Consider the following 24,487-nt stretch of genomic DNA (forward strand, 5'->3'; position numbering starts at 1 on the left):
AGTAGATGACTCTTGGATGCCTCATCGAGACCTTCCAATGAATTTGAGTTGTGGTCATGGACACAGCTACCTACAAGGAAGCCATTCAGAGAGCAGCAGTCTTCCTGCAGCTCTATACATCCTACACATGATTCTCTCTGTAAAGTTCAGTTTGGGATGGATTAGTTTAACACACAAATCACAAGCAACCTATCAAAACAGAAGTGAAAACAGTCTTGCCTATAAAAATCACACTAGTACATGAGAAAAGGAAACCAACTTCGCCAATATAGATACAATCTGTTGACAAAGATGTGGGTGATGGCAGAGTTTCTCCTTCAAGGGCCATCTGTTAATCCAAGTATATAAGGCATCTTTATACTACGGTAGTTTCACTCATCCATTGGAGAAATAGGTCTGAAAGGCATCAGTTAGCTTTGAAGGAGGTGGAAATCACATGCAAAAGCCAAAGTAATAAGACATACACAGGCCAGTACACAGCTAACATCTTAGTCATACTAACACAGGCATTGCTTGACTTATTTCTCAGTATTCCAGACTTCAGCCCCATCCTTGGGGATCTCTGACACTTAAAATGGTAAACAGGATGAAGTTCAATGTAAATGAGCATTGAGCTGACCTCTCACCCTGTTATTTCCCCATTTTTAGGAAAGCAGACCTAAATAGCACTGCTTCTCAGTAAAGGTTGATGCTAAACCCTCAAGCAACACCACTGGTCTACAGGACTTCACGCCAAGAGGCTCCATTTAGAGGTTGTAATTGCACATGAACGCTCTCAGCCTCTGAAATTCAGGTCTCCAATGTGCAACATGAATGAATAGTGCCAAAGAAGGTAACTTTTATAGCAACAGAATTCACGCAAGGAGCCTGTTTAGACTTCTCCAAGTTTTATTCTGTAGAAGTATTAAATATTCAGAGACTCTAGTTAAAGATAATTAAATGTAAAAAACAGGTATAAGAAATGTTTCTTTTGTGACTGCATATTTTGCCATATTATAAATTACTTTTTATATGGTATGTAAATTATTTCAACTTATGATGAAAACCAAAGGAAGAAACAAGAATCAAAACAGGAACTTGAGCTAAGAAGAACGACTAGGCAGCACAGAACAGAGGCAGATGATTCATGTTGTAAGCAACTATAATGTAAGCAATTAAACCTCAATAATCCTGAGAGGTGGCAGAGTATCACCACCCCTATTTAACATGTTAATCACGGCAGTTAAGTTCCACTACAGAATCACAATGTAATTACAAGCTCCCTGACAGCAGCTCTGAGTGCGTGTTCCATAAGGACTGCAGAGTTCACCTATATCAGTTCTGCATGTTAAGCTGCTGATAAAACACTGTCTTATGCCCTTGGTGTGATTAGACTTCCTATGCTAACCCTGTTTCTTTCAAGTGCCAGGCATCAGCATTCAAGTCTTTGATGAATACAATTAAAAGTACATGGCTATAGACACATTTTCCCCCATGTTCAACACTACTGGTAAGTTTTTGGACAAGGAAAGCAAGGATTTGAAGGCCTGGGAATAGGACCCCTCTTTTCTGCAGCAGCCACTTTCAGCCAACATTATTTTACTTGAATTATGAGGGGCAGAAAACACAGAAGAGACTGAAGGAAGATGTGGCACCAACTTTACAACAAGATATTACCAGGACTCTTCTCTCAACTCTTATCTACCTCCTAAAATCCACATACATATCTTGGGTACACAGCAGCTCTGCAGCTTTGCTGGCAACTGGAGGGCACAAGGGCTGTCTTCGATAGCTGAGACGAGCCAGATGATACCACAGCTCAGAGATGGGACGAGGACAGAGATGTGATAACAGTGACAAAGGGTGGTTCAGACCAGGGCACAGAATTAGTATCACTGATACTATGATAGCAATGTGGAACTACTAAAACAGCAGAATAATTAGGTGTCAGGCTTCGAGTTACAACACTACCAGAGGATTGGCATCCCAGCCAGCACTGACCACGCACTGCAGAAGGTATCTGCAGTATGTCACCAGAATAAGCTTCAGCATTATTAGAGGAGTTGGTGGAGGGACCCAGATCTCAAACCACTACCTGAGTGACTGAAATTAGACAGAGGTGCTGTCAAGACACAGGAATTCCATGACTTATGGAAAACTGGAAGAGGAGTGCTCCCAAACCAGTAACACCATCTGGGGGAGAATATAATCTTTGAGGATGGATTTCTCATTGAAATTGTTCCACCTCTCACACCTCAAACGACAGGGACCTTGACACTAAAATTATTCCACAGCTATTTAGAATAATCTTACAAGGGTTATCTGTTTTCTTCATGCCTCTTGTCTCTGAAAGCATAGCCTTCCCATTTTGCTCCTTCCATCGCAAGTTCACCTTCTACAATTTAAACAGGGAAGATTGACATGAGCTGTTAGGCAGAAATTCCTCCCTGTGGGGGTGCTGAGGTGCTGGCACAGGGTGCCCAGAGAAGCTGTGGCTGCCCCATCCCTGGCAGTGCTCAAGGCCAGGTTGGACACAGGAGCTTGAAGCAACCTGCTCTAATGGAAGGTGTCTCTGCCCATGGCAGGGGGTTGGGACTGGATGAGCTTTAAGGTCCCTTCCAACCCACATCATTCTATGTTCAATCCTTGTATCACCCAAGATGCCTGTGAATTAAACACTCTCCTTCCCACTGCCCCATACAGAGGCCAGGGGATGAAATTCAGATGCAGACTACAAGCCTGATTGCAACCAAAACCAGAGAACACTGCAAGTGGCCTCTCCCCTCGCTGCACCTCTCAATGACAGGAACCATCATTTCCCATGCAAAAAATCAGGTTCAGGACACATGAAAATGCACACACCCCAACACATACAAAGCAACTGGTGACTGTTTCCGTGAAAACCTGTAAATAAGTGGGGTTTCAAGGTATCTGAAAGGGGACCACAGCAGCACTTGGTGCCAGCATTGTGGATCTGGCCACGAGCTGGGGACTTTGCCAGCAAATTGCAAAGAGAAACGTTGGAGCAGGCAGGGAAACAAAACCCAGGTTAACAGAAATCTGTTCCCTATTTAAAAGAGACAAACAGAAATCACACAGCAAACACCACCAGGGTACAGCTGGGGTCCCTGGCCCCTCTCTGCCTGCACACTAGCCAGAATGCATTGAAAAACAGGCTATGGTGCTAGTGTATGGTGTAGGGATCACAGCATCAACCGGGTTGACAAAGACCTTTAAGATGATCAAGTCCAACCATTATCCCAGCACTGCCGAGGCCACCACTAACCCATGGCACTGAGGGCCTCGTCTTCACGGTGTGTGAACACTTTGCAGGGATGCTGCCTCCAGCACTGCCCTGGGCAGCCTGTTCAGTGCCTGAGCACCCTCTCTGTGAAGAAATTGTTCCTAATCTCCGGTCTAAACCTCCCCTGGTGCAGCTTGAGGCCGTTTCCTCTTGTCCTATTGCTTGTTACTTTAGAGACCAACCCCACCTCGCTCCATCCTCCTGTCAGGCAGTCGTAAAGAGCGATGAGGCTCCCCTTGAGCCTTCTCGTTTCCACACTAAACTCCCCCAGGTCCCTCAGCCGTTCCCCATCACACTTGTGCTCCAGGCTCTGCACCAGCTCCGTTGCCCTTCTCTGATCCCGCTCCACCATCTCAATGTCTCTCTTGTAGTGAGGGGCCCAGAGCTGAACACAGGACTTGAGGTGCAGCCTCACCAGTGCCCAGCACAGGGGGACGATCCCTGCCCAGGCCGCTCAGCACTTCCCCTTCGGCGGGACACTCGACACTGCACGGTCACCGCGGCGGCTCCTACCTGCTGCGTGAGGTACCGCGTAAGGTAGGTGCCGGTCGGCAGCACAGCGCCCCGGCGGTGGCGGGGAGCGGGCAGTGCGGTGGGCGCGCCGAGAAGCAGAAGGAGCAGGAAAAGCTGCAGCATCGCTGGGACGAGGAGCAGGGGCCGCCCGGTCGCCCCCCCCGCTTTATAGCGGCCCAACTGCCCCCGCCCGGGGGCCGCCCGGAGCCGGCCCCGGGAGGGATGGGGGGAAAGGCGGGCGGTAGGACCCAGCGCAGAGGGAGAGGCGGTGCCACGCATGCGCCCAGGCCGCTATGTGCCTCTCCACTGGGCGGGGTTATCCACACACGTGGAGCGGGTGGGCGCTAAGGAGCAGGGCTTTCCGATTGGTTGCGGAGTTGAGGGGAGCTCACGGGCGCTTTTCGCGGTTGGCTGCGGAGTCCTGCAAAGAAACAGCGATTGGCTGCTAGAAGCACGTGATTCAATCTCTTCGGCCCGCGGTATTCCCGCGTTCGGGGCTCGCTTCGCAGCCGGGCTTGGGCCCGAGGCCAGGGCCGGGAAGGGGTAGGCGGGGGAACACACAGTCTCGGTAGCACCTCCCGGCGTCTCGATCCCGGGCACCGAGGGGAGGTGGCGCCGGAGGCTGCCCGTTCCCTTGCCCGGGTGACAGCGTTTCATCGCTTCCCCTCAGCGCGGGCCTGCGGCCGGGAGGCGGAGTCTCGGCTCGGTGTCGAAGGATAGCAGCGCTGGAAGAGCCACATCGGTAAGAACGGTAATGCTGGAGTGACCGGAGGGGCTTGGGGCTGTTGAGCACAGCTTAAAGCACCGCTTAAAGGGTGGGAGTCGGGTGAAGCTGGGGAGCTCCTCCCGGCCTTGAGCTCCCCGGTGCCGTGCCCGGGCTCGCTGCTCGCTGTCGGCTGCGGGGGCACCTCGAGGATGGAGTGGGAGAAGGCTGAGGGGTAAAAAATGCGATGTGAGACCGGTTAACGGCTCGTGTGCGGTTTGTTTGGTTTTTCTTGGGGAGTGTTTAAGGCAGCGCAGTCGCTAGAGGGCACCAGGCACTGACAGAAACCTCGGTGAGACCTCGGGGCGGTTAAATCACAGAATGGTTTGTGTTGGAAGGGACCTTAAAGCTCATCCAGTTCCAACCCCTGCCACAGGCAGGGACACCTTCCACTAGAGCAGGTTGCTCCAAGCCCCTGTGTCCAACCTGGCCTTGAACACTGCCAGGGATGGGGCAGCCACAGTTTCTCTGGGCGCCCTGTGCCAGCGCCTCAGCACCCTCACAGGGAAGAGCTTCTGCCTAAGAGCTCATCTCAGTCTCCCCTCTGGCAGGTTAAAGCCATTCCCCCTGTCCTGTCCCTACAGGCCTTTGTCCAAAGCCCCTCTCCAGGTTTCCTGCAGCCCCTTTAGGCACTGGAGCTGCTCTCAGGTCTCCCCTTCAGGAGCCTTCTCTTCTCCAGGCTGAACCAGCCCAGCTCTCTCAGCCTGGCTCCAGAGCAGAGCTGCTCCAGCCATTGCAGCATGTCCGTGGCCTCCTCTGGACTCGCTCCTACAGCTCCGTATCCTTCTTATGTTGGAAGCCCCAGAGCTGAACACAGGACTGGAGGTGGGGTCTCACAAGATCTGGAATGACAATGAAGAGAACAGTGAAAAGCTTTTGCAAATAAGGGGTTTTAAGGTGTCCTTTAATTCAGCTGCAGAGAACATTTTGGTCTTTTAATTTGTGAGTTTATGGTTTGAGGTATTTTAGGGTATTTTTGTCTACATGTTTCTGGTATCTGCTGAGAAAAAAAGTCAACTTTCTAAAATAAGAGATGTTTCCTGAAACTTGATATTTTGGATGGTGTACCAAGAATAGAGGCGAGCTAATTCTGCAGAAGAGTAACATTGAATAAAAAATAACTAATTACTGTTTATTTAAACATATATTTTGTCATTTATTCGTCAGATCCATACAGCTCCTATGTTGAAATGGATGGTAGACAGAGTAGAGCTGTCCTTTTGGCTCAAAGGGCATGAATATTGTTGCTGTTGCAAGCCCTTTTGAGATTTTTTCTGGGCATCCTCTTTTTAAAATCATTGCCAACCGTACCCTGGGCTGCATCAAGAGGAGCGTGACCAGCAGGTCGAAGGAGGTGCTCCTGCCCCTCTACTCTGCTCTCGTGAGACCTCACTTGGAGCATTGTGTGCAGTTCTGGTGTCCTCAACATCAAAAGGACATGGAACTGTTGGAACAAGTCCAGAGGAGGCCACGAGGATGATCATGGGACTGGAGCACCTCCTGTATGGAGACAGGCTGAGAAAGTTGGGGCTGTTCAGCCTGGAGAAGAGAAGGCTGCGAGGAGACCTCATAGCAGCTTTCCAGTATCTGAAGGGGGCCTACAAGGGTGCTGGGGATGGACTCTTCATCAGGGACTGTAGTGACAGGACAAGGGGTGATGGGTTCAAACTTGAATAGGGGAAGTTTAGATTGGATCTAAGGAAGAAATTCTTTACTGAGAGGGTGCTGAGGTGCTGGCACAAGTTGCTCAGAGAAGCTGTGAATGCCCCATCCCTGGCAGTGTTCAAGGCCAGGTTGGATGGGGCTTGAAGCAAGCTGCTTTAGTGGAAGGTGTCCCTTCCTGTGGCAGGGGGTTGGAACTGGATGATCTTCAGGTCCTTTTCAACCCAAACCAGTCTGTGATTCTATGATAATTACAGGCATAGAATAATTTCAGTTTTTAACCCCATGTTGTGACTTCGGTCTAAATTAAGGGCAAAATCAGAAACTGATTTGGTGCAGTGCTGTGCACAAGTTCCAATAAAGATTCCCTTAATACCAGTGGGAATTTCCATGATTTGTCTGCAGAGGTAGGTAATAAGAAGAAAGCATTCATAATATTTACACATCTTCTATTTTTTTTTTCTTCTTAAAGGATTAACAAAGGGTAGTAGTAGCTGTTGCCTCAATTGGGCTACCATTGCAAACAGATCATAATTTCCTGAAGGCTGCCTTTCAGAATGTTCAAACAGACCAACTAAAAGCAGTAAATATTAACAGTTCATAAAAAGAGAAGTCTTTGAACCATTTTGACTTGTTTCAGGTGATGCTGTAGCACATGAATAGTGTGAGAGGACTCTTGGCTGCCTCTGTAATTTCCATCCAGAACTCCTGCTTCATCTATCCCGCCTGTCAAAACTGCTTTTCTAGGCTGATACTGGATTCTAGGAGGTACGTCCCGTTTTGGGGGATTGTGAACTGTAACAGGCCTTGGGAATATCTGTTAGCTGAACACAAGTTAAAACAGATGAGTGACTATCCAGCCATTGTAGAAATAAGTGCCAGTTTCAGATATTTGTGTTACTTATCACTATTCAGATCTCCTTGTATTCCAGTAGCAGCTTGGAGATGGTTATAGATCAAGAGTTCTCTTGTGTTCAGTGCTACGCAGTATCAAAGAACAGTTTAGATGATGTGCGTTAACAGCTTCCAGGTATATCTTCTGCAGTCCATCCAGTTCTCCAATGCTGTTCCCAGTTGGAAAGCATTGACAGAAAGCCCCTCCAAATCAAATCCTAATTTCTTTTGTATTTCTTCTCATTCTAGATATGCAATTCATCAGGTAGTCCTGCTTGACTCTTTCACTTACTGTGTGTCCAGAACTGTGTTCACTGTCCTTTTTAATCCCACTGTTAGGTGAAATCTGTGACACATGGGAGAACAATACATGTCAGCACTAAACAGGAGGAGCTGCCTTTGTAAAGCAACAATCTCTGTCGTTTCAAATGCTGAAGTAAAAGATAACAGTGCTGTTTCCTGATGATTTTTTAGATCTAGGTATTACACTAAGGCTGCAGGAAATAAAATTCCAAACCAGAATGAAATGGGGATGTGGGGAATTCAAAATCACTTCCCAACAGGTCATTCAAAGCCCCCTGTCTCTCTCCAACTTCACAGCTGTCCAGCATTTAATAAATCAATGAAATAAGCCAAAGGGCTTCTGACATGATACAGCCAACCTGTGGTAAGATTAATGCCTCAGGGAGTAAAGAATAAGAAGTAATCATATAGTTTGTAATGGAATGTTTGATACATTATAGTAGTAATACTTACAGCTGCAGAGAAGTTCTTACCTCAGCAGCGATTAACATAAGCTCATGTATTCAGTCTTTTTTATCCTGTTACTGTGTTTTGCCAGGTTTAACTGTCCAAAATGTGGCTGCACAGGTGAAGCTAAAGATGCAAGCTACAGATACAGATTGTCCCTAAAGATTGCTGACACTAATGATTTGTTTGACATCACCGTGTTTGGCAGTTGCTTAGATCCATTCTTTGGGGTCACTGCGGAAAATCTGCAGAGGTAAGGAAGGGATTGTTTGCATCTATAGAGCTGCTGCTTTTAATTCAGCCTAAAAAAATAGAGATGAGCCTGGGTGGTGGGGAGACGAGTGGGAAGAAGCTGCTAAAATGCTCCCTTCCAGCATTTCCTTGGTACCCATCACCTTGAGAAAATGCTGAAGCTTGATTTCTTCTTGAAATCTTGACATTTTGAGGTGGATTACTTCTACATAGTAAAAGAGATCCTTTACTATAGAATGTAGAATCATAGAATAGTTAGGGTTGGAAAGGACCTTAAGTTCGAAGTTAAGGACCATCTAGTTCCAACCCCCCTGCCATGGGCAGGGACACCTCACACTAAACCATGTCCAAGACTGTCCAACCTGGCCTTGAACACTGCCAAGGATGGAGCATTCACAACTTCCTTGGGCAACCCATTCCAGTGCCTCACCACCCTCTCAGTAAAGAATTTCTTCCTTAGATCCAATCTAAACTTCCCCTGTTTAAGTTTGAACCCGTTACCCCTTGTCCTGTCACTACAGTCCCTAATGAAGAGTCCTTCTCCAGCATCCTTATAAGCCCCCTTCAGATACTGGAAGGCTGCTAGGAGGTCTCCACGCAGCCTTCTCTTCTCCAGGCTGAACAGCCCCAACTTTCTCAGCCTGTCTTCATACAGGAGGTGCTCCAGTCCCCTGATCATCCTCGTGGCCTCCTCTGGACTTGTTCCAACAGTTCCATGTCCTTTTTATGTTGAGGACACCAGAACTGCACACAATGCTCCAAGTGAGGTCTCCCGAGAGCAGAGTAGAGGGGCAGGATCACCTCCTTCGACCTGCTGGTCACGCTCCTTTTGATGCAGCCCAGGATATGTAGCTGCATCAAAAGGAAAGTAGCTGGTTACCTGCTAAATGAGCTTCACAAGTTGATTGGACTTCTTTCTTGTGTCCTTCTGCCTTTGAGATGGTTGAAATTCCTTTGTCTAATGTCACATTTTGAAGTCAGTTGGCTTTTCGAGAGATTTACGCATATTTTTTCCCCTCAAGATTTCAGGGGAATCTTAAGGTAAAGATGGAGCCTTGGGGTTTTTTTTTTGTTTGGATTTGTTTTTTAACAGTTTGGATTTAAAAAAAATAATGACGTTACTTCCATGTGCCAGATTAGCCTTTAGAAATTAGAGGATTCTAAGAAAACCTGTTAGTCCTCGGAGCCCAACCACCCACATGATAAGCTTCAGACTTTCTGATTTGTGAAACTGCTAGGACAGGATATTCAGCTCCATCCACTGCTTCTTTCTCTATTCTGTTATTTTCCAGTGTCTGGTGTTATCACTGAGTCAAAGATGATCACTTTAAATCCCACATTAGCAGCATGTAGAGCATACTCATGGCAGGCATTCTACATTGGTGCACTACTGTCAGCTCTGAAAACCAGAGTCATTTGCGTGTCTGAGTATGGGTAGTGCTGTAAAGGTACAAGCAGGAAGGCTGTGTAAGCCGTAGCAGCATGTTGACAGCATTTTACAGTCGTTGTGTTGATACAAAATCACGGCCACACAGGGAACACCTCAAAGTCATGTGTATATTAAACCTATCCAGAGTGGTTGTTTTGCTTTCTCCTGTTTCACAACAAGTTAACTAAACAATCCAATTTATAGCTTCCTGGTTTCCTGTTTTCATTCCATGTTTAGCTTAAGCTACCACAGTATCTTCTCTTTAGCATGTGTCCTACCTATACTACAGCTAAAATGCTATGTCAGGCTTCCTCTGTTGGTCCAATACTTCTATATGTTTTCACTCAAGGTATATTCAAGACTTCAGTCAGCTGTCAGGAGAAACAAACACAGATGCATCTCAAGCAGTGTTGGTTCAAGCAGTGGAAACCTGTTTCATTGGAAAGAGATTTATATTTGGAGTGAAGGTAACTTCTAATCCACATTACTCTCTTATAATTAGGTTTTTTCTTTAGCTTGTAGCCAGTTTGGGGCGCAGACTGAGTTATCAAAGCATCATGTACAACATCTTTTGGCAATTTGAGAAAACTTAGGGCTAGGACACGGGGAGGATTCTGCTCCTCTTCCCCCAGACTCCTGTGTTATTTTAAATGAGTCACATCCAAAGTCATCTTGAATGGCAGTAGTCAGCTTGACAGTTTGTCAGGGCTGCTTTTCAGAGAGCCTGAGCAGTGCCAAGCTCCTGTAACAGCTTGGAGTCTGTAAAAAAACCATGTACAGTTCAAGCAAGAAACAGACTGTCTTTTCAAGCAGTGCCCTACCTTTCCCACGCTGTATAGTCTCCTGGTGTCTGGAATGTAAGGACAAACACATCCCCTTGCAGCATTTTGATGTTTCATGATTTCAAGAGCATGTTTTCCACTGTTGATAAAGTACAGCTCTTCAACATATGTATCTGTGGCTCTTTTATGTGTTTAACAGACTCTGAAATATTAGTTCTTAGTAATATTTCCATGGAAACAGTCTTCTAAGTTCTCTTCAAGTGGTGCTTGTGTGAGTCATTCATATTATGAAGTCTTTGAACTAAACCCTACCTGGCAGGTGCTTTTCCTCTCCCGTAGGTATCATGAGGTTTATATCTGAGCTGAGGTTTTCCAGGCCTCTTAAGTAATGGAAGTCGGAGGACTTTGTGGATTAACTTTATTTAACTGGAACCATTCACCAGGTCTCTAGGTCTGATGCCTTTACAGCTATAATCCTACATATCAACAGCCTTGTGGCTGCTCCTGCACACACAAGGACTGAACACACATTCAAAGACCATTTACTCCTCCTTTGGCTGTAGGCATTTCTGGGCAGCTCTGTTCAGCTGTGCATGTGCTTGCACTCTCCCAGGTAAAAGTGACAACTGACAAAACATACTTACCTAGAAGGGTATTGTCCTTGTTTAAGAGCTTTCAACCTCAACCTTTGCTTGGACTCAGGGAGTAGGAGGGTTGTTGACTTTGAAGATGGCTATATTTTGGCCTCTGGCACTCCCAGACCTTGAGGGAGAGATGAAAAAGGGTTCATCCACTCTTCAAAACATTAGAAAATTCCTTTTAGTGTAATTAAAACATTCTTCTGTGTGGAGAGGAACAGGTTCTATAAAGAATTGCAGCTGAAGCTCCTGTGACACACTACTCTCCAAATGAATCTGAGAAGATCATAGAGTCCCAGACTGGTTTGGGTTGGAAGGGAACTTAAAGCTCATCCAGTTCCAACCCCCTGCCACGGGCAGGGACACCTTCCACTAGAGCAGGTTGCTCCAAGTCCTGTTCAACCTGGCCTTGAACACTGCCAGGGATGGGGCAGCCACAGCTTCTCTGGGCACCCTGCGCCAGCGCCTCAGCACCCTCATAGTGAAGAATTTCTTCCTAAAATCTAATCTAAATCTCCCCTTTTTCAGTTTGAAGCCATTCCCCTTGTCCTGTCCCTATGTGACCTTATCAAAAGCCTCTCTCCAGATTTCTTTTTGGCCCCTTTAGGCACTGGAGCTGCTCTAAGGTTTCCCCTTAAGGAGCCTTCTCTTCTCAAGGCTGAACAAATCCAGCTCTTGTAAAAGAAAAGCGTTGGACTTAGGCAGCTGGCCATTTGCACAGCACTGCACTGGGGGCAGCCCCGAAGCACCCAATGCCCTACAGTGAGGAAGACATTTTCAGTGAAGTTCTCAGTTTTCTTGGTTGTTTTTCCATGTTTTCCAAAACTCTGTGTAATTGCAGCAAGCAAAGAACCTCTCACTGTGATGCCCTTTATAGCCCTTGCCAGTGCTTATTTCCCAGGGAATATTGCTTTGTGTGACAGCCTGTTTTGTATTCTCTTCCCTGCAGATCCTGACAAAAAATTAGGCCTGAATTGAAGCCTGGCTTAAAAGACAGGTGTTAATTTTTATCCTTCTTTTTCTATCCCAAAATACTGTACTAAGACTTTTACCTTTTCCCCCACTCCCAGGGTTGGGCAAGGGAAGATGGAGGCCATTCTGCTGCCAGCAGCATCTTGCAGAGCTGCTCCAGAATTAACAGAAGTACAAAAACCCTTACAGCTTGCCAGCTCTTCCTGCCAAACGCTGCTGCTACTGGCTTTACTGTTATCAGCTACTTCCATCGGCTCCTGCAGTCAGCAAAACTCAGGAGCTGTAGTAACAGCTCAGATTTACCTGACACATCAGCAGCTGCAGCAGATGAACCTGTCAGTGAGCTCAGCAGCTTGTCTAGCCCGAGCAGAAACTCCTGCTCTGTTCAGTCTAGTGGCAGAGAAAGTCCTTTAAGGTCCTGGCAGGAGTCCTTGAGCCTGACTTCGTCTGTTGCTTGGGTAACAGCAGAAGACTTTCCCACTCTGGAAGTGGGAAGGCTGGTGAGTGAACAGCATGAACAAGAGGGGAGGCCTGTCCCTGCAGAATCCTGCAGTGTGAGCCTCAACAATCCAACTCTCTGGGATTCACCGTTTTGCAGCTCTGCTGTGAAGGAAGGGGATAAAGAGGAGCATAATGAGTTGAGTTCACAGCCTAGTCAGAGTGACAGTATCTCTGGAACTGATGAATTAGAGAGAATATCCTCCTCAGAGACTGAGTGTTCACATGGAACCAGTTCCAGGTTGTTACAACATCCCTTGGAATCTGGGGTACAAAGCACTCATCCAAAGACTGATGGTAGAAATTATTCTTGCCCAGAAAAATCCCACAACTCCCTTTTATACGAGAAAGATGCCTCAGGTTCTAGTCACATAAATGTGACTGGAGTGTCTCAGATGGACTCTATGCTGTGGGATGAGCTCGCGTTCTCAGAAAGCCTGAATGAATTCTTAGCCAGAATAGAAGGCAAAAGCATCATAACATCACCCAATCCCGATGCAGGCAAACATCCTGAAAGGAGCAGGCTGGGTGTAAATCTTAACAAATCACATCACAGGCAAACCCTTGTAGCTGCTGATTTGCCTGAAGCAAGTGTCTCCAGGAAGGTCTTGCCACCAGCAGAGAGTGACAGTTGGGAGAATGTATTGTTTGCTTGTCTTCAGTCACATGCACATCCTCAGAGTGATGAGCTGTCACAACGTGAGTCTTCCTCTAGTGTTTTATCTGACAAGGAATCTTGCTTTATACCTAACCCTCATCTACCTATTCTGTCACAATCCTTGCCAGTTACACCAGAGCCTTCTGTTTCTGAGAGCAGATACGTGCAGTCCAAAGCAGCAAATATTGACATTTCGAAGTCATCTTCTTTTATTAATCACTGTGCTGCTAAACATGGAGAAATCTGTTTGAAGAGGAGTGAGGCAGCTCCCTGTGTGCATTCTGCACATGGCAGCTGCTTAGCTGGTTGGGAAAATAAAGAAAACTCTTCTTCTACACCAAGCCAAAGACCAGATCTTACAGGAACATGGGATTCTGCTGCAGCAACTCCCAGCAATACGAGAAGGATTTATGAAAGAGAATTAAAGCCATTGACAGAAGTGTCAGAAAACACCTTCAAAAGTGTTAACAGGAGAGAGACACTGTGGAACAGTATCTTCCCCGAAGGCAGCTACGATGCTTCTGCTGATCTCTTTGATGCAAGTGCAAGAGAAAGGAAATCATGTAATTCTTTAATAAAGGAAGATGATACTTCGACGGACAAGGTCACAGCTGCTGAATTAGTGCTTTATGCTGGAGATGTTCCCTATAACACTTCAAAATGGAGCTCAGCCCGACACAGGTTCCCTCGTGCTTTTAGGAAGCACAGTACACCAGTAACATCCTCCTTTTGCGATGCACAATGCAATTCAGTCAGCGCTCAAGACTTTGTTCCTTATTCACAGTCCACTCCTATGGCAAAACCTCTCCAGAAGCTGTGGCCTGTTGGGGAAAGAAGCTCTTTTGTTGCTCTCTTCACCCCTACAAATCCCAGGAAGATCCATTCCAAATGCAAGCGATCTAGGTCTGCCTTTCAGAATACTCTGCTGCAGCAGCTTACTGGCAGGTTAGTGAAATGTGAATGGTCAAGTAATAGTGAAGACAAGGAAAGTAATAGCTCTGTATCGCAGCAGTTCCTTAACAGCCAACTGCCTGCCAGCTGTGAGGAGTGGATCCCTCCTTCTGCAAACAAAAGGTTGAAGCCATCTGCATCTTTGCAGTTGAAAGCAGTTGGGCTGGCTCCTGACGTGCGGGTGAGCTGTGGGTACACTGACAGGAACCCTACTTCTGAGAGCATAAACAGTGAGAATGATGCATGCTTCCAAAACGAGAGACTAAACCCTGGGGACGCAGCCTGGACTTTAACAACTCCTGTATCTGCTGATGTCACCAAGGCCTTGCTCTTCACTGAAACTTGTTCCCCTTCAGAAGACAAGACTCTCCTCTCAAGTGCAGGTTACTCGGGGGGGATGTCTGGAGGGGCTGCTGGCTGGTCTCCGGAGTTGTTCTTCCAAGCACAAACCCCTTCTTCCCATAATCCAAAACACTAAAATAAAGATATATTTATGTCATATTCTTTTAAATTATTTGTAAAACTTCATGGAAGGAGCCAGAAGAAGAAAAGCTTTGTAATAATTGCTTATATACCTATTGGCATATGTCTTCCTAAGATGAGTTGTGTTTATTTGCTGATCTTTGTACCACGGAGATGGGGGAAAACAGAATTTGCAGTTACAGTTTCACTGTAAATGAACTCTAGAATGTGCAATAAAGACTTTTGTAAATGAGTATTTAATAGCTCTCATTCTATCAAGTACAGGCAGGTGAAGTGTTGTAGCGTGCATTGTCTTCATCACGAGAAGAGCCCTGGAATCTGTGTCCACTCCAGATTCTCACCTGATGACTCTCTGTGCGGAACAGTTTCCTCAATGAATATCAAATACTATATGGGAGCTTGGTATTTGAGCCCAGTCTGGCAGCATTGAGCTGGGTGGAGAGGACCATCCTGAGAGGTTGGTAGCAGCTCTCAGCTTTCCTGGAGGTTTTGTCACGTTCAAGACTGCTAGTGGCTCATTCCTGACAGTGTCTTTCCTTTTCCTTGCTTTGACATCTTCCAAATCCTCCACCCAGAACAGCTCTATTTGGGATCACTAAACAGAGAAATCTTGGAGCTGCAGTTGTTGAAGAAGGGGCTGCAGAAGCGTGTGGGGACCTGATAGCACAGGATCTTACCAGCCTGAAAATGCTGGCTTGGAGGACCAGAAGCAGGCCTCAAATTCATAGAATCATATAGAATCATTGTACAATGGTTTGGGCTGGAAGGGACCTTAAAGCTCATCCAGTTCTAACCCCTATGCCTGTGCTTACAATGCTGTACCTGGGCAGAAGATGTTATTGATTACACATCAAATCCTACTTGATGAATCTGTTAGGGGTAAAAGAAGTAAGAAATGTAGCCTGCCTGGAAACGGTAAATGTATGTTTATAGCTTAAGTAGCAGAAATAAAGAGGAAGACAGCATTACTCATACCCAAATCACTGAGCACAGGGAAAAGCAATACTGAAAAGGTTTTAAGACATCAGTGCTCAAATACAACATTAAACTAGCTGTTTCTACTACAGCCTCTCAGATAATATGAGACTGCAGCATCGGTGGCTCTTTAAGCACTCCCTTGTGATGAACTGGACAAGCACTCACTTTATCATGGGGGTTAGAGCTGGTCCAAATGGTACCCAGAGACTTGCTGCAGCTAGCGCTGAACCACTGCCAGAGCTTCCACATCATAGACCTGACAGCATCTTGACATGAAATGTTTTGTCCAGCATGAGTGATTTTATTAGGCAGGCAATTCATCTGCACTCCATGGTAAGCGATAGCTCTGGCGCAAGCTGATGTGATTGTAATTATAAGCTTGCACAAAAAGAATAAAGCTCAGCATGTTTCATTCTGAAGGTAATAAAGCTCCTGAAAACGCACGCTGGGTTTGTGACTGATTCCCTGCGCATAGAAAGCCATAAATCAAGACTAGGTTTTAAATTAGGACTGTCTGTATGATACCACTGAAAACAATGCAAGGCAGTCAGAGCTTGCTCTATGCAAGGGGACTGCACACGTAGCGAGACCAAAAAGCACTGTTGTGTGACAGGTCACAATGATACCTTCTGGGCAGAGCTCCCCAAGTGCTCTGTAGGAAGACTTTGCACATGAGATGGTGGAGGAGAGGCAGTAATCTGCCTTGGGTTTGCTCCTGTAGTCTCTTACTCTTCCATTTCTTCCCTGGGCACTTTGTTCCCTTCTTGCAGCGAGCTTTTGTGCTCCTACAATCCTTTTACCAACGATTTACAGGCCTTGCCCTTGCTGCTACACCTACTGAACAAGAAGGTTCACATCCCACCGGTTACATGCTCCTTGCAAGGAAGAGCTGCCACTCTTCCCCTGCCTTTCCCTGAGAACAGCTTGGCCTGGCTTCTCCAGCCATCACTCCCAGCAGCACGCTCCATCCCTGCTCTCTTTCAGTAAATTCCCAAGCTGTCCAAGCTTTAAGGATGTTTTCTTCCCTCTCCTTTACCTAGTTCCTACCTAGGAGCATGCAGGGACTTTTCCTCTCCAAAAACCTCTCTGTGTTCTCACTGACTCCAAGTGCCAGCTTCCAAGGGACCATGGAGCAGATGGTCCAGCCCTAATGTCAGACATTTACCACGGAAGGAGCTTCAAGGTCAGTGGAAAAGGCAATAAAAGACACATGGTGTCTTCAAGCTTCACAGCTCATTTCTCAGTGTAAGCATTAGAAGTCATCTCTGATGTGGAGCAGAGCACAGGGGAGGAAAACTGGTCCTCAGAAGGAGTCAGAGCACATTTATGTATTGACCCAAAGAGTAAAGGCTTACCATGGGCAATCTTGGATTGCCCAAAATCCAAAAAGATTCTGTGGGGAATTCCAGTGGAGTTCTGTCAGCATGAAAAAAAAAAGAACAAGTTGAAGGATGGAGAAGAACCAGCATTAAGTTAATAAAGGAACTGGGACAAAGAATAAAAGACATCCGAAGCATCCAACCATCACCTTGACCCAACACAAATCCTGCATCGCACTAGGACAAGGGTTTAACCAGCTACAGGTTTGCAATGATGATCACAGTATCACACAGTATCACAGTATGTTAGAGATTGGAAGGGACCTCAAGAGATCATCTAGTCCAATCCCCCTGCCAGAGCAGGAACACCTAGATAAGGTTACACAGGAATGTGTCCAGGCGGGTTTTGAATGTCTCCAAAGAAGGAGACTCCACAACCTCCCTGGGCAGCCTGTTCCAGTGTTCTGTCACCCGCACTGAGAAGAAGTTTCTTCTCAAGTTTAAGTGGAACCTCTTGTGTTCCAGTTTATACCCATTACCCCTTGTCTTATCATAGTTTGCCATTGAGAAGAGCCTGGCTCCATCCTCATGACACTCCCCCTTTATATATTTATATACACTAATAAGGTCCCCCCGCAGTCTCCTCTTCTCCAAACTATAGAGACCCAGCTCCCTCAGCCTTTCCTCATAAGGGAGATGCTCCACTCCCTTAATCATCTTTGTCGCCCTGCGCTGGACTCTCTCCAGCAGGTCCCTGTCCTTCTTGAACTGAGGGGCCCAGAACTGGACACAATATTCCAGATGCGGTCTCACCAGGGCCGAGTAGAGGGGAAGGAGGACCTCTCTCGACCTACTGACCACCCCCCTTCTAATACACCCCAGGATGCCATTGGCCTTCCTGGCCACAAGGGCACAGTGTTGGCTCATGGTCATCCTGCCATCCACTAGGACCCCCAGGTCCCTCTCCCCTACACTACTCTCTAACAGGTCGTTCCCCAACCTATACTGGAACCTGGGGTTGTTCCTGCCCAGATGCAGGACTCTACACTTTCCCTTGTTATATTTCATCAAGTTTCTCCCTGCCCAACTCTCCAGCCTGTCCAGGTCCCGCTGGATGGCAGCACAGCCTTCTGGTGTGTCAGCCACTCCTCCCAGCTTAGTGTCATCAGCAAACTTGCTGACAGTACACTCAATTCCCTCATCTAAATCATTGATGAATATATTAAATAATACTGGTCCCAATACTGACCCTTGAGGCACTCCACTAGATACAGGCCTCCAACTGGACTCCGCCCCATAGACTACAACTCTCTGGCTTCTGTCCTTCAGCCAGTTCGCAGTCCATCTCACTACCTGATCATCCAGGCCACACTTCCTCAATTTAGCTATGAGGATGCTGTGGGAGACTGTGTCAAATGCTTTGCTGAAGTCAAGGTAGACCACATCCACCGCTCTGCCATCATCCATCCACAATGTTATTTCCTCATAAAAGGCTAGGAGGTTGGTCAAGCATGACTTCCCCTTGGTAAAGCCATGTTGACTGCCCTTCATAACCCTCTTATCCTTGACATGCCTTAAGATGGCATCAAGGATAAGGTGTTCCATCACTTTCCCAGGGATGGAGGTGAGGCTGACCGGTCTATAGTTACCCGGGTCCTCCTTCTTGCCTTTTTTGAAGACTGGAGTGACATTTGCTTTCCTCCAGTCCTCAGGCACCTCTCCCGTTTCCCAAGACTTGGTAAAGATGATGGAGAGTGGTCTAGCAATGACTTCCGCCAGTTCCCTCAACACCCGCGGGTGCATCCCATCTGGACCCATGGATTTATGGATGTCCAGATTGCTCAACTGGTCCCTAACCCATTCCTCATGGACTAAGGCAAACCGCTCCAGTGACCTGACTTCATCTGAGGTCTCAGGAGTACAGGGTTCTTCAGGACTGCCTCCAACAGAGTAGACTGACACAAAGAAGGCATTCAATAACTCTGCCATCTCAGTATCTTCTGTCACCAGGGCACCCATCCCGTTCATCAGTGGGCCAACCTTGCCTCTGGTATTAGTTTTATCAGCTATGTATTTGAAAAAGCTCTTTCTGTTGTCCTTGACCCCTCTGGCCAGATTTAATTCTAAGGAGGCCTTAGCCATCCTAGCTGCCTTCCTACATCTTCTAGCAGCAGCCTTATATTCCTCCCGAGTGGCCAGCCCCTCCTTCCATGACCTATAAACTCTGCTCTTCCACTTGAGCATACCCAGCAGTTCCTTATTCAGCCACGCAGGTCTCCTGGTCCTCTTCCTTGACTTCCTACGTGTCGGGATGCTCAGCTCTTGAGCTTGGAATAAGCAATTCTTGAATGCCAACCAACTATCTTGGGCCCCTTTACCTTCAAGCAGCCTTGCCCATGGGACTTCCCCTAGCAATTGCCTGAAAAGGCCAAAGTTTGCCCTGCTGAAGTCCAGGGTTGCAATTCTACTTGCTATTGTACTGGTCCTACCACACAAGATCCTGAATTCCACCATCTCGTGGTCGCTGCAACCAAGGCAGCCCTCAACCCTTACTGCTTCGACCAGCCCCTCCTTGTTAGTGAGGATGAGATCCAGCAGCGCTCCTCTCCTGGTTGGCTGATGGGTGAAGATGGTACCTGTCAGAGACCACCCTTAGTGACTGACTCCAGCGTTCCTTTGGTATTTCACACTTTGCTGTCATCCCTCTTGCTTTGAATAGCCTCTTCCTTCTGTTCCAGTGCAAAGGGACATTGCTCCCTTGGACAGCAGCTCTACTTCTGCCCTTCTTGTGAGGTCCCAATGCTGTGAGAGCCTTGATGTGCTCAACCCAAGCAGAAAAGCCTCAGCAGTCATTCATTTGTTGATGTGATATTAAATCACATCAAGTGAATCTGTCTTCTGTATATTTTTAAGGCAACTTTGTTTTGCAGCTCAGACAAACCCCCCCAGACAAATCAAACACTCCAAACACCAAGTGGAAAGGATTAAACATTTATTTACATACAGATACATATGTAAGCAATTTCTAAGTATAAAAAGGACATTACAAATAAACATGAAGCATCATACATTCATCATCCCGGTCATCCCTAATACATTCCTTTCTCAACCCCACTGCACCACACTTGACCACAAGAACTTAAAAAAGACAGACAAGCCAAATTCCTCTGACAGTCAATGATTCACAGTTTGGCCATTTGCTAACACCTAACCCCTTCCCATAGACAGCATGACCCTGGCGTCAATGACCCCAGAGATCAATGCTCTGACCGGCTGTAGTGCATTTTCTCCACTGACATGGTTGTGCTTGATCAGCAAGGAACAGCGTCCTCTCCTTTCCCTTCTGGCCACGTGTTCAGGAATGAGGGGTCTGCCTACAATTCTGTACATTGTGCTAATTCACAGTTGTTGGGGAAAAGGCAGCAGTGGGGAAAACTCCAACCCAGGAAAGCCCTTTGATGCAGTGACTTCCCTGGTGTGGAGGTTCCAAACAAGATGCTGCTTTTAGTGCTTAGGCAGGTTTTTAAACTATGAGTCAAACTACGGTTGATGGTATAAACCATACTTTGTTCATGCTTTAATATTGATTTGCTAGTAACCAAAGCTGAGAGTAACGCAGGTTTTCTCCTGAGGAAATGAAGGTGCCTTTATAACATCTGTAAGAACTGATCGTAGCTTGAAAGAGGAAATGTGTTAGACTTAAAACCTAAAGGTAACGCAGAGCACAAGGAGCTTGTCAGTCAGGTAACGTTACAAAGGGGAGCAAACCGGAAAACACGAAATTAAAACGCTTACTCAAAGCATCAATGAATTGAGATGAGAGCTGGGGGAGTCTGTGCAGATCAAAGGCAGTTTGGGGAAGAAACCCTCATGATCTGCAAATTCACAGAACAGCCAAATATGTGCAGCAGAACAGAGAGACGTGGAAGTGAAAGAGGAGCAGAGCGAGCCTGGTCCCATGCTGACAGCTGAGTGACTGCAGCTGCTCCAGTCTCAGGGGGGTTTGTGTTTCTTTCCCTTTTGTAAACAGCCATAGGGAATAAAATGGATGTGACACATCTATAGCACATCTTAGTGTGCTGAAAACCATGGTATGTTTTAAATTGCTTTTCTAATATTCACATACATACTTGTCACTCCAAACCAGCACCGCAACAAGCGCTGGCCTTCCTCTGTACTCTCATTAGACGGCTTTTTCTCCCCCAACCATTTTATTCTTACTCCGTTAAAATGCCAAAGAAGCACTCCCTTCTCCTCTGCTTCCCCCTCAGAAAGGTTTGATTGCTGGGGACACTGTGGCCATTACATTTACTAAAGCTCATGACCATGATGCAACCCAGACTCACAGAGATGCTCCACACAACCACACAAGTGATGGCTCAGAATGGCTTCTCCACATGGCCATAAGTGCCCCTGGATGGAGAGCAGTATCCACTTGCTCACTGGAGATTTACTTGCACCAAACCCCTACCAGTTCTGAGCATCTGAACCTCTTCTGTTGGTCCCATGAGAAGAGACACATTCCTTACAGGATGCCCTGGCTGACCTGCTTATGGGTTTAGTTGGGTTTATGTTCATAGTAAGAATCTCAAGGTGGCACAGAAGATGAACCATGGATGCTCTTCTTCCTAGCTAAAGCAGCAGCTGGATCCAGTGGTCCATACTTGTTTCCAGTCTGAGACCTCCACAGTGCCTGAGGCATGAGCAGAACTGGGGAGGAACAGATTCATGATGACAGGTACTAGAGGAAACAGGCTTTGAAAAGCATTCATGTGACACCAGAGCCCTTGCTCACTGCCCATGAAAGCACAAGAGCACTTCTATCACCCCCTGTCTCCTCCAGGGAGCCATGCATAGCTAAACCCATGACTGACACAGGTTTTGGCCATGTCAAGTACCTGTGGACCAGGGCTCCAGAAGATGCTCAGCAAGGACAACACCATCCTGCACATCAATGTTACCCCAAGCTAAGCAGCATGGAAAAAGCAAAGGTGCAAATGTAAAGGTGGCATTTGCTTCTTGAGCTTAATTGTAGCACTAACCAGAGCTAAAATTATCTCCTGAGCCTGCTGGAAAAGGATAACTGGTTCAATGAATGTGAGATCACATCCAGGGAGTGCTAATAGCTATTAACGTGAAAACAGAGACAACCTCTGAGCACAGTACAGCACAGTTTATCCAGACAGGAGAGCTGAGCTGTTAACCCTAGATGTACTCCTGAAACCACTCTCATGTTTCACTGATGACATTCACCGCCTAAATTACACTCATTGCTGTCCCAGTGTCTGCTATATCCAGGTTATCTTTCCCCAGTTACCCATTCGACAGCATTTGGAGGGGCAAGCATTAGAGGTGAAGGGTTTTTTCCCCCTGGATCTGTGGCTCACACTTGGAATAAAACAAACACCCCCAGCTCACACGGCATAGTTTTTACTTCTGGTTTAAGTTACAGCTCATTCACATGAGGAGCAAGGGGTGCGATGGCATCCATGGGTGCTGACAGCCGCAATCTCTCTTGGCTGGATATAGTACAGTACTGCAAAGGAGACTTGGGGTCAGTTCAGCGAGGAGGTGATTAGGGAGGTGAAGTCAGAGCAATGCAGTGGGCTACTTTGGGAGCCTTGCATCATGGTCAGCATGATTACTCTGTTTGTTGCCAAGATAAACCCTAAAGCAAAGCAGATGAGAGATCTATAATCATTATGGTACATTCAACTACAGCTTGAGTGGATGGTCACATTTCAAAGACATGACAAGTTGAGCCTGCTTTGCTTAGGATGCACTACTCACTTGTAGGAAATCAAGGTAGTGTTTCCCCACCACTCATCATGACAGCTGTCCTTCAAAGGGATGACCCTTTGCTGCTTGTGAACGGTAAGCAGAACAATTATTACCCACAGCCACAAGAGGACAGACTTGATGCAAGGAAAAAGGGTGGTGCCAAGAGCCACATTTGTGCAGAGAAGAGAATAAAGTTTATAAATGAAGGAATAGGCATTTTGATACAACATCTTTTACAGGTTTTTCACCACTAGAACTGATTTATTTCCTTTGGTTCCAATGGGTTTTCTGATTAGCCCTTGTATAGATCAACATTTCAGTTTCCATACTTGCTCACAAGGAATTCACAAAGCATCCTCTCAAAACACCTTTTTTCTAACTGAATTAACTCAGAAGGGTCTTTGTTGGTAGGAGCAACTTGTATAAGGATATTGGGGGTGCTTTGATATTGAAAGCAGAACAATTTCAGATGAGCATCCCTTATTAAATCTAGAGCAATGAAAATCTAAGCCATAGATGCACCTTTTAAATGAGGATGGGATTGAGAAGACCCTGAGCGAGTAGAACCATCTCTTTACTTTGCATCCTCTGCTCCACAGGCCCATCTGTCCCCTTGCACAAAGGGCTACAGTACTCACTGTCCCACAGCCAGGAGAGGGCTTCTGTGACTGTGTCTCCAGCCATACTGACCATGGTGACACCACAGGTCCCCAAAGGGCAGGTGATCCTGCATGGCTGCTCAGCCTATTTTAATAGCTGGAGAATTCAACCTCTTTTCCAGCTGAAGTCTCTCGCTACAGAAATGATGCCAGCTCAACATCTCAGCTTGATCTACAGACAGATCTTCATACCCAAAAGACAAGTGGAAAAGCATCTGAGCAAACAGCAGTCCTCAGGGATAACAAACAAGGCAAAACCCAACGGGTTTGACTGTAACTAATTGCACCCCTTGTCAGCAAAAGCTGGGGAAAGCCTCTTGTCCCACACATGTGCTCACATCGTGCTTCTGCATCACTAGTTTTGATTTTCAAATCACTGCCTCCTGTGTCAGCCTCAGTCTGCTGCTGCTGTTACTGATGCTGAAGGAATTCAATAGCCATTAACCACTAAACCTAGACTAGCAGGAGCCAACTGTTACCAACATCGCTATTTCCAAACAGCATCAGCAGGCTGACAGGTTTTATAAGGGCTGTTTCATGTGTTCCACAGCAGAGAACAAAGCATCTTGCCTGACAATTTGTCATGTGTGGGTTTCATTAAATAACGATCACAAAGCCATTTAGCATTCAGCACAAGCACGTATCTGACTGCATGCTCAAACAACTTACCTGTAGATCAAATCAGGACTTCAGTGTTTAGAGGCAGGAAGAGGCATTCAGTGTCCCTTTCTTTACAGAGTTCAGAATATCACCTTTTACATCATAATTCTTTGACCTGAAGGGCTTTTTTTCCACCCCCAAGGACTGTCTCTCATGGGGAACACAAATAGGAACAGAGGGAGTCATGGCTTGTCCCAGCAAACTTGCAGTGTAAATACCCAATGCAAAGTACCAGGGAGTACTTCCCATGCAGTGATGTGAAGCACACAACATTTGGTGGTTTACCCAAGATCAGCCTAACTGAATCAGTGGCTGAACTGGAAAATAGAGTTTAGACCATGCAGTTCTCAGGAGATGCTTTCACTCATCTTTGCAAACAGGTTTGACAGATAAAGCAAACATCTGTGGACCATCCAATATTGGCTTCTGCTTGGAGCTATGCACTGTGCAAAAAGAACTCAAGAAAAGGTCTCATTATGGGACTACTACAGAAATTAATATTCACCCAGAAATGAGATTATCCTACATCACCCTGAAAACACATCAAAACCTAGCTTTGCTC

General features: G+C 46.5%; 2 protein-coding genes across 3 annotated transcripts in view; one reads left to right on the top strand and one right to left on the bottom strand.

Annotated features, from left to right (window-relative positions):
* PRCP (prolylcarboxypeptidase) overlaps nt 1-4,030 on the bottom strand; it is a 31,098-nt gene extending 27,068 nt beyond the window's left edge. Inside the window, exon 1 of one of the 2 annotated variants that reach the window (XM_080613624.1) lies at nt 3,797-4,030. In XM_080613624.1, the coding sequence (XP_080469750.1) occupies nt 3,797-3,919 (123 nt within the window). In that variant the 5' untranslated portion in view covers nt 3,920-4,030. Of the gene's footprint in view, nt 1-3,698 lie in introns of both variants that reach the window. The other variant, XM_080613625.1, reaches the window with a different exon arrangement.
* A 2,846-nt stretch (nt 4,031-6,876) lies between these two features.
* DDIAS (DNA damage induced apoptosis suppressor) lies at nt 6,877-14,622 on the top strand (the record flags this gene model as incomplete). The annotated part of the gene is made up of 4 exons (XM_080612970.1): nt 6,877-6,989; nt 7,957-8,118; nt 9,896-10,013; nt 12,037-14,622. The coding sequence occupies 4 exons, from the start codon at nt 6,877-6,879 to the stop codon at nt 14,521-14,523; spliced, it is 2,880 nt and encodes a 959-aa protein (XP_080469096.1). The 3' UTR covers nt 14,524-14,622.
* Nucleotides 14,623-24,487: the final 9,865 nt, after the last annotated feature.

Source organism: Psittacula echo (assembly GCF_963264785.1).
Source record: "Psittacula echo genome assembly, chromosome: 3".
Lineage (NCBI taxonomy): Eukaryota > Metazoa > Chordata > Aves > Psittaciformes > Psittacidae > Psittacula > Psittacula echo.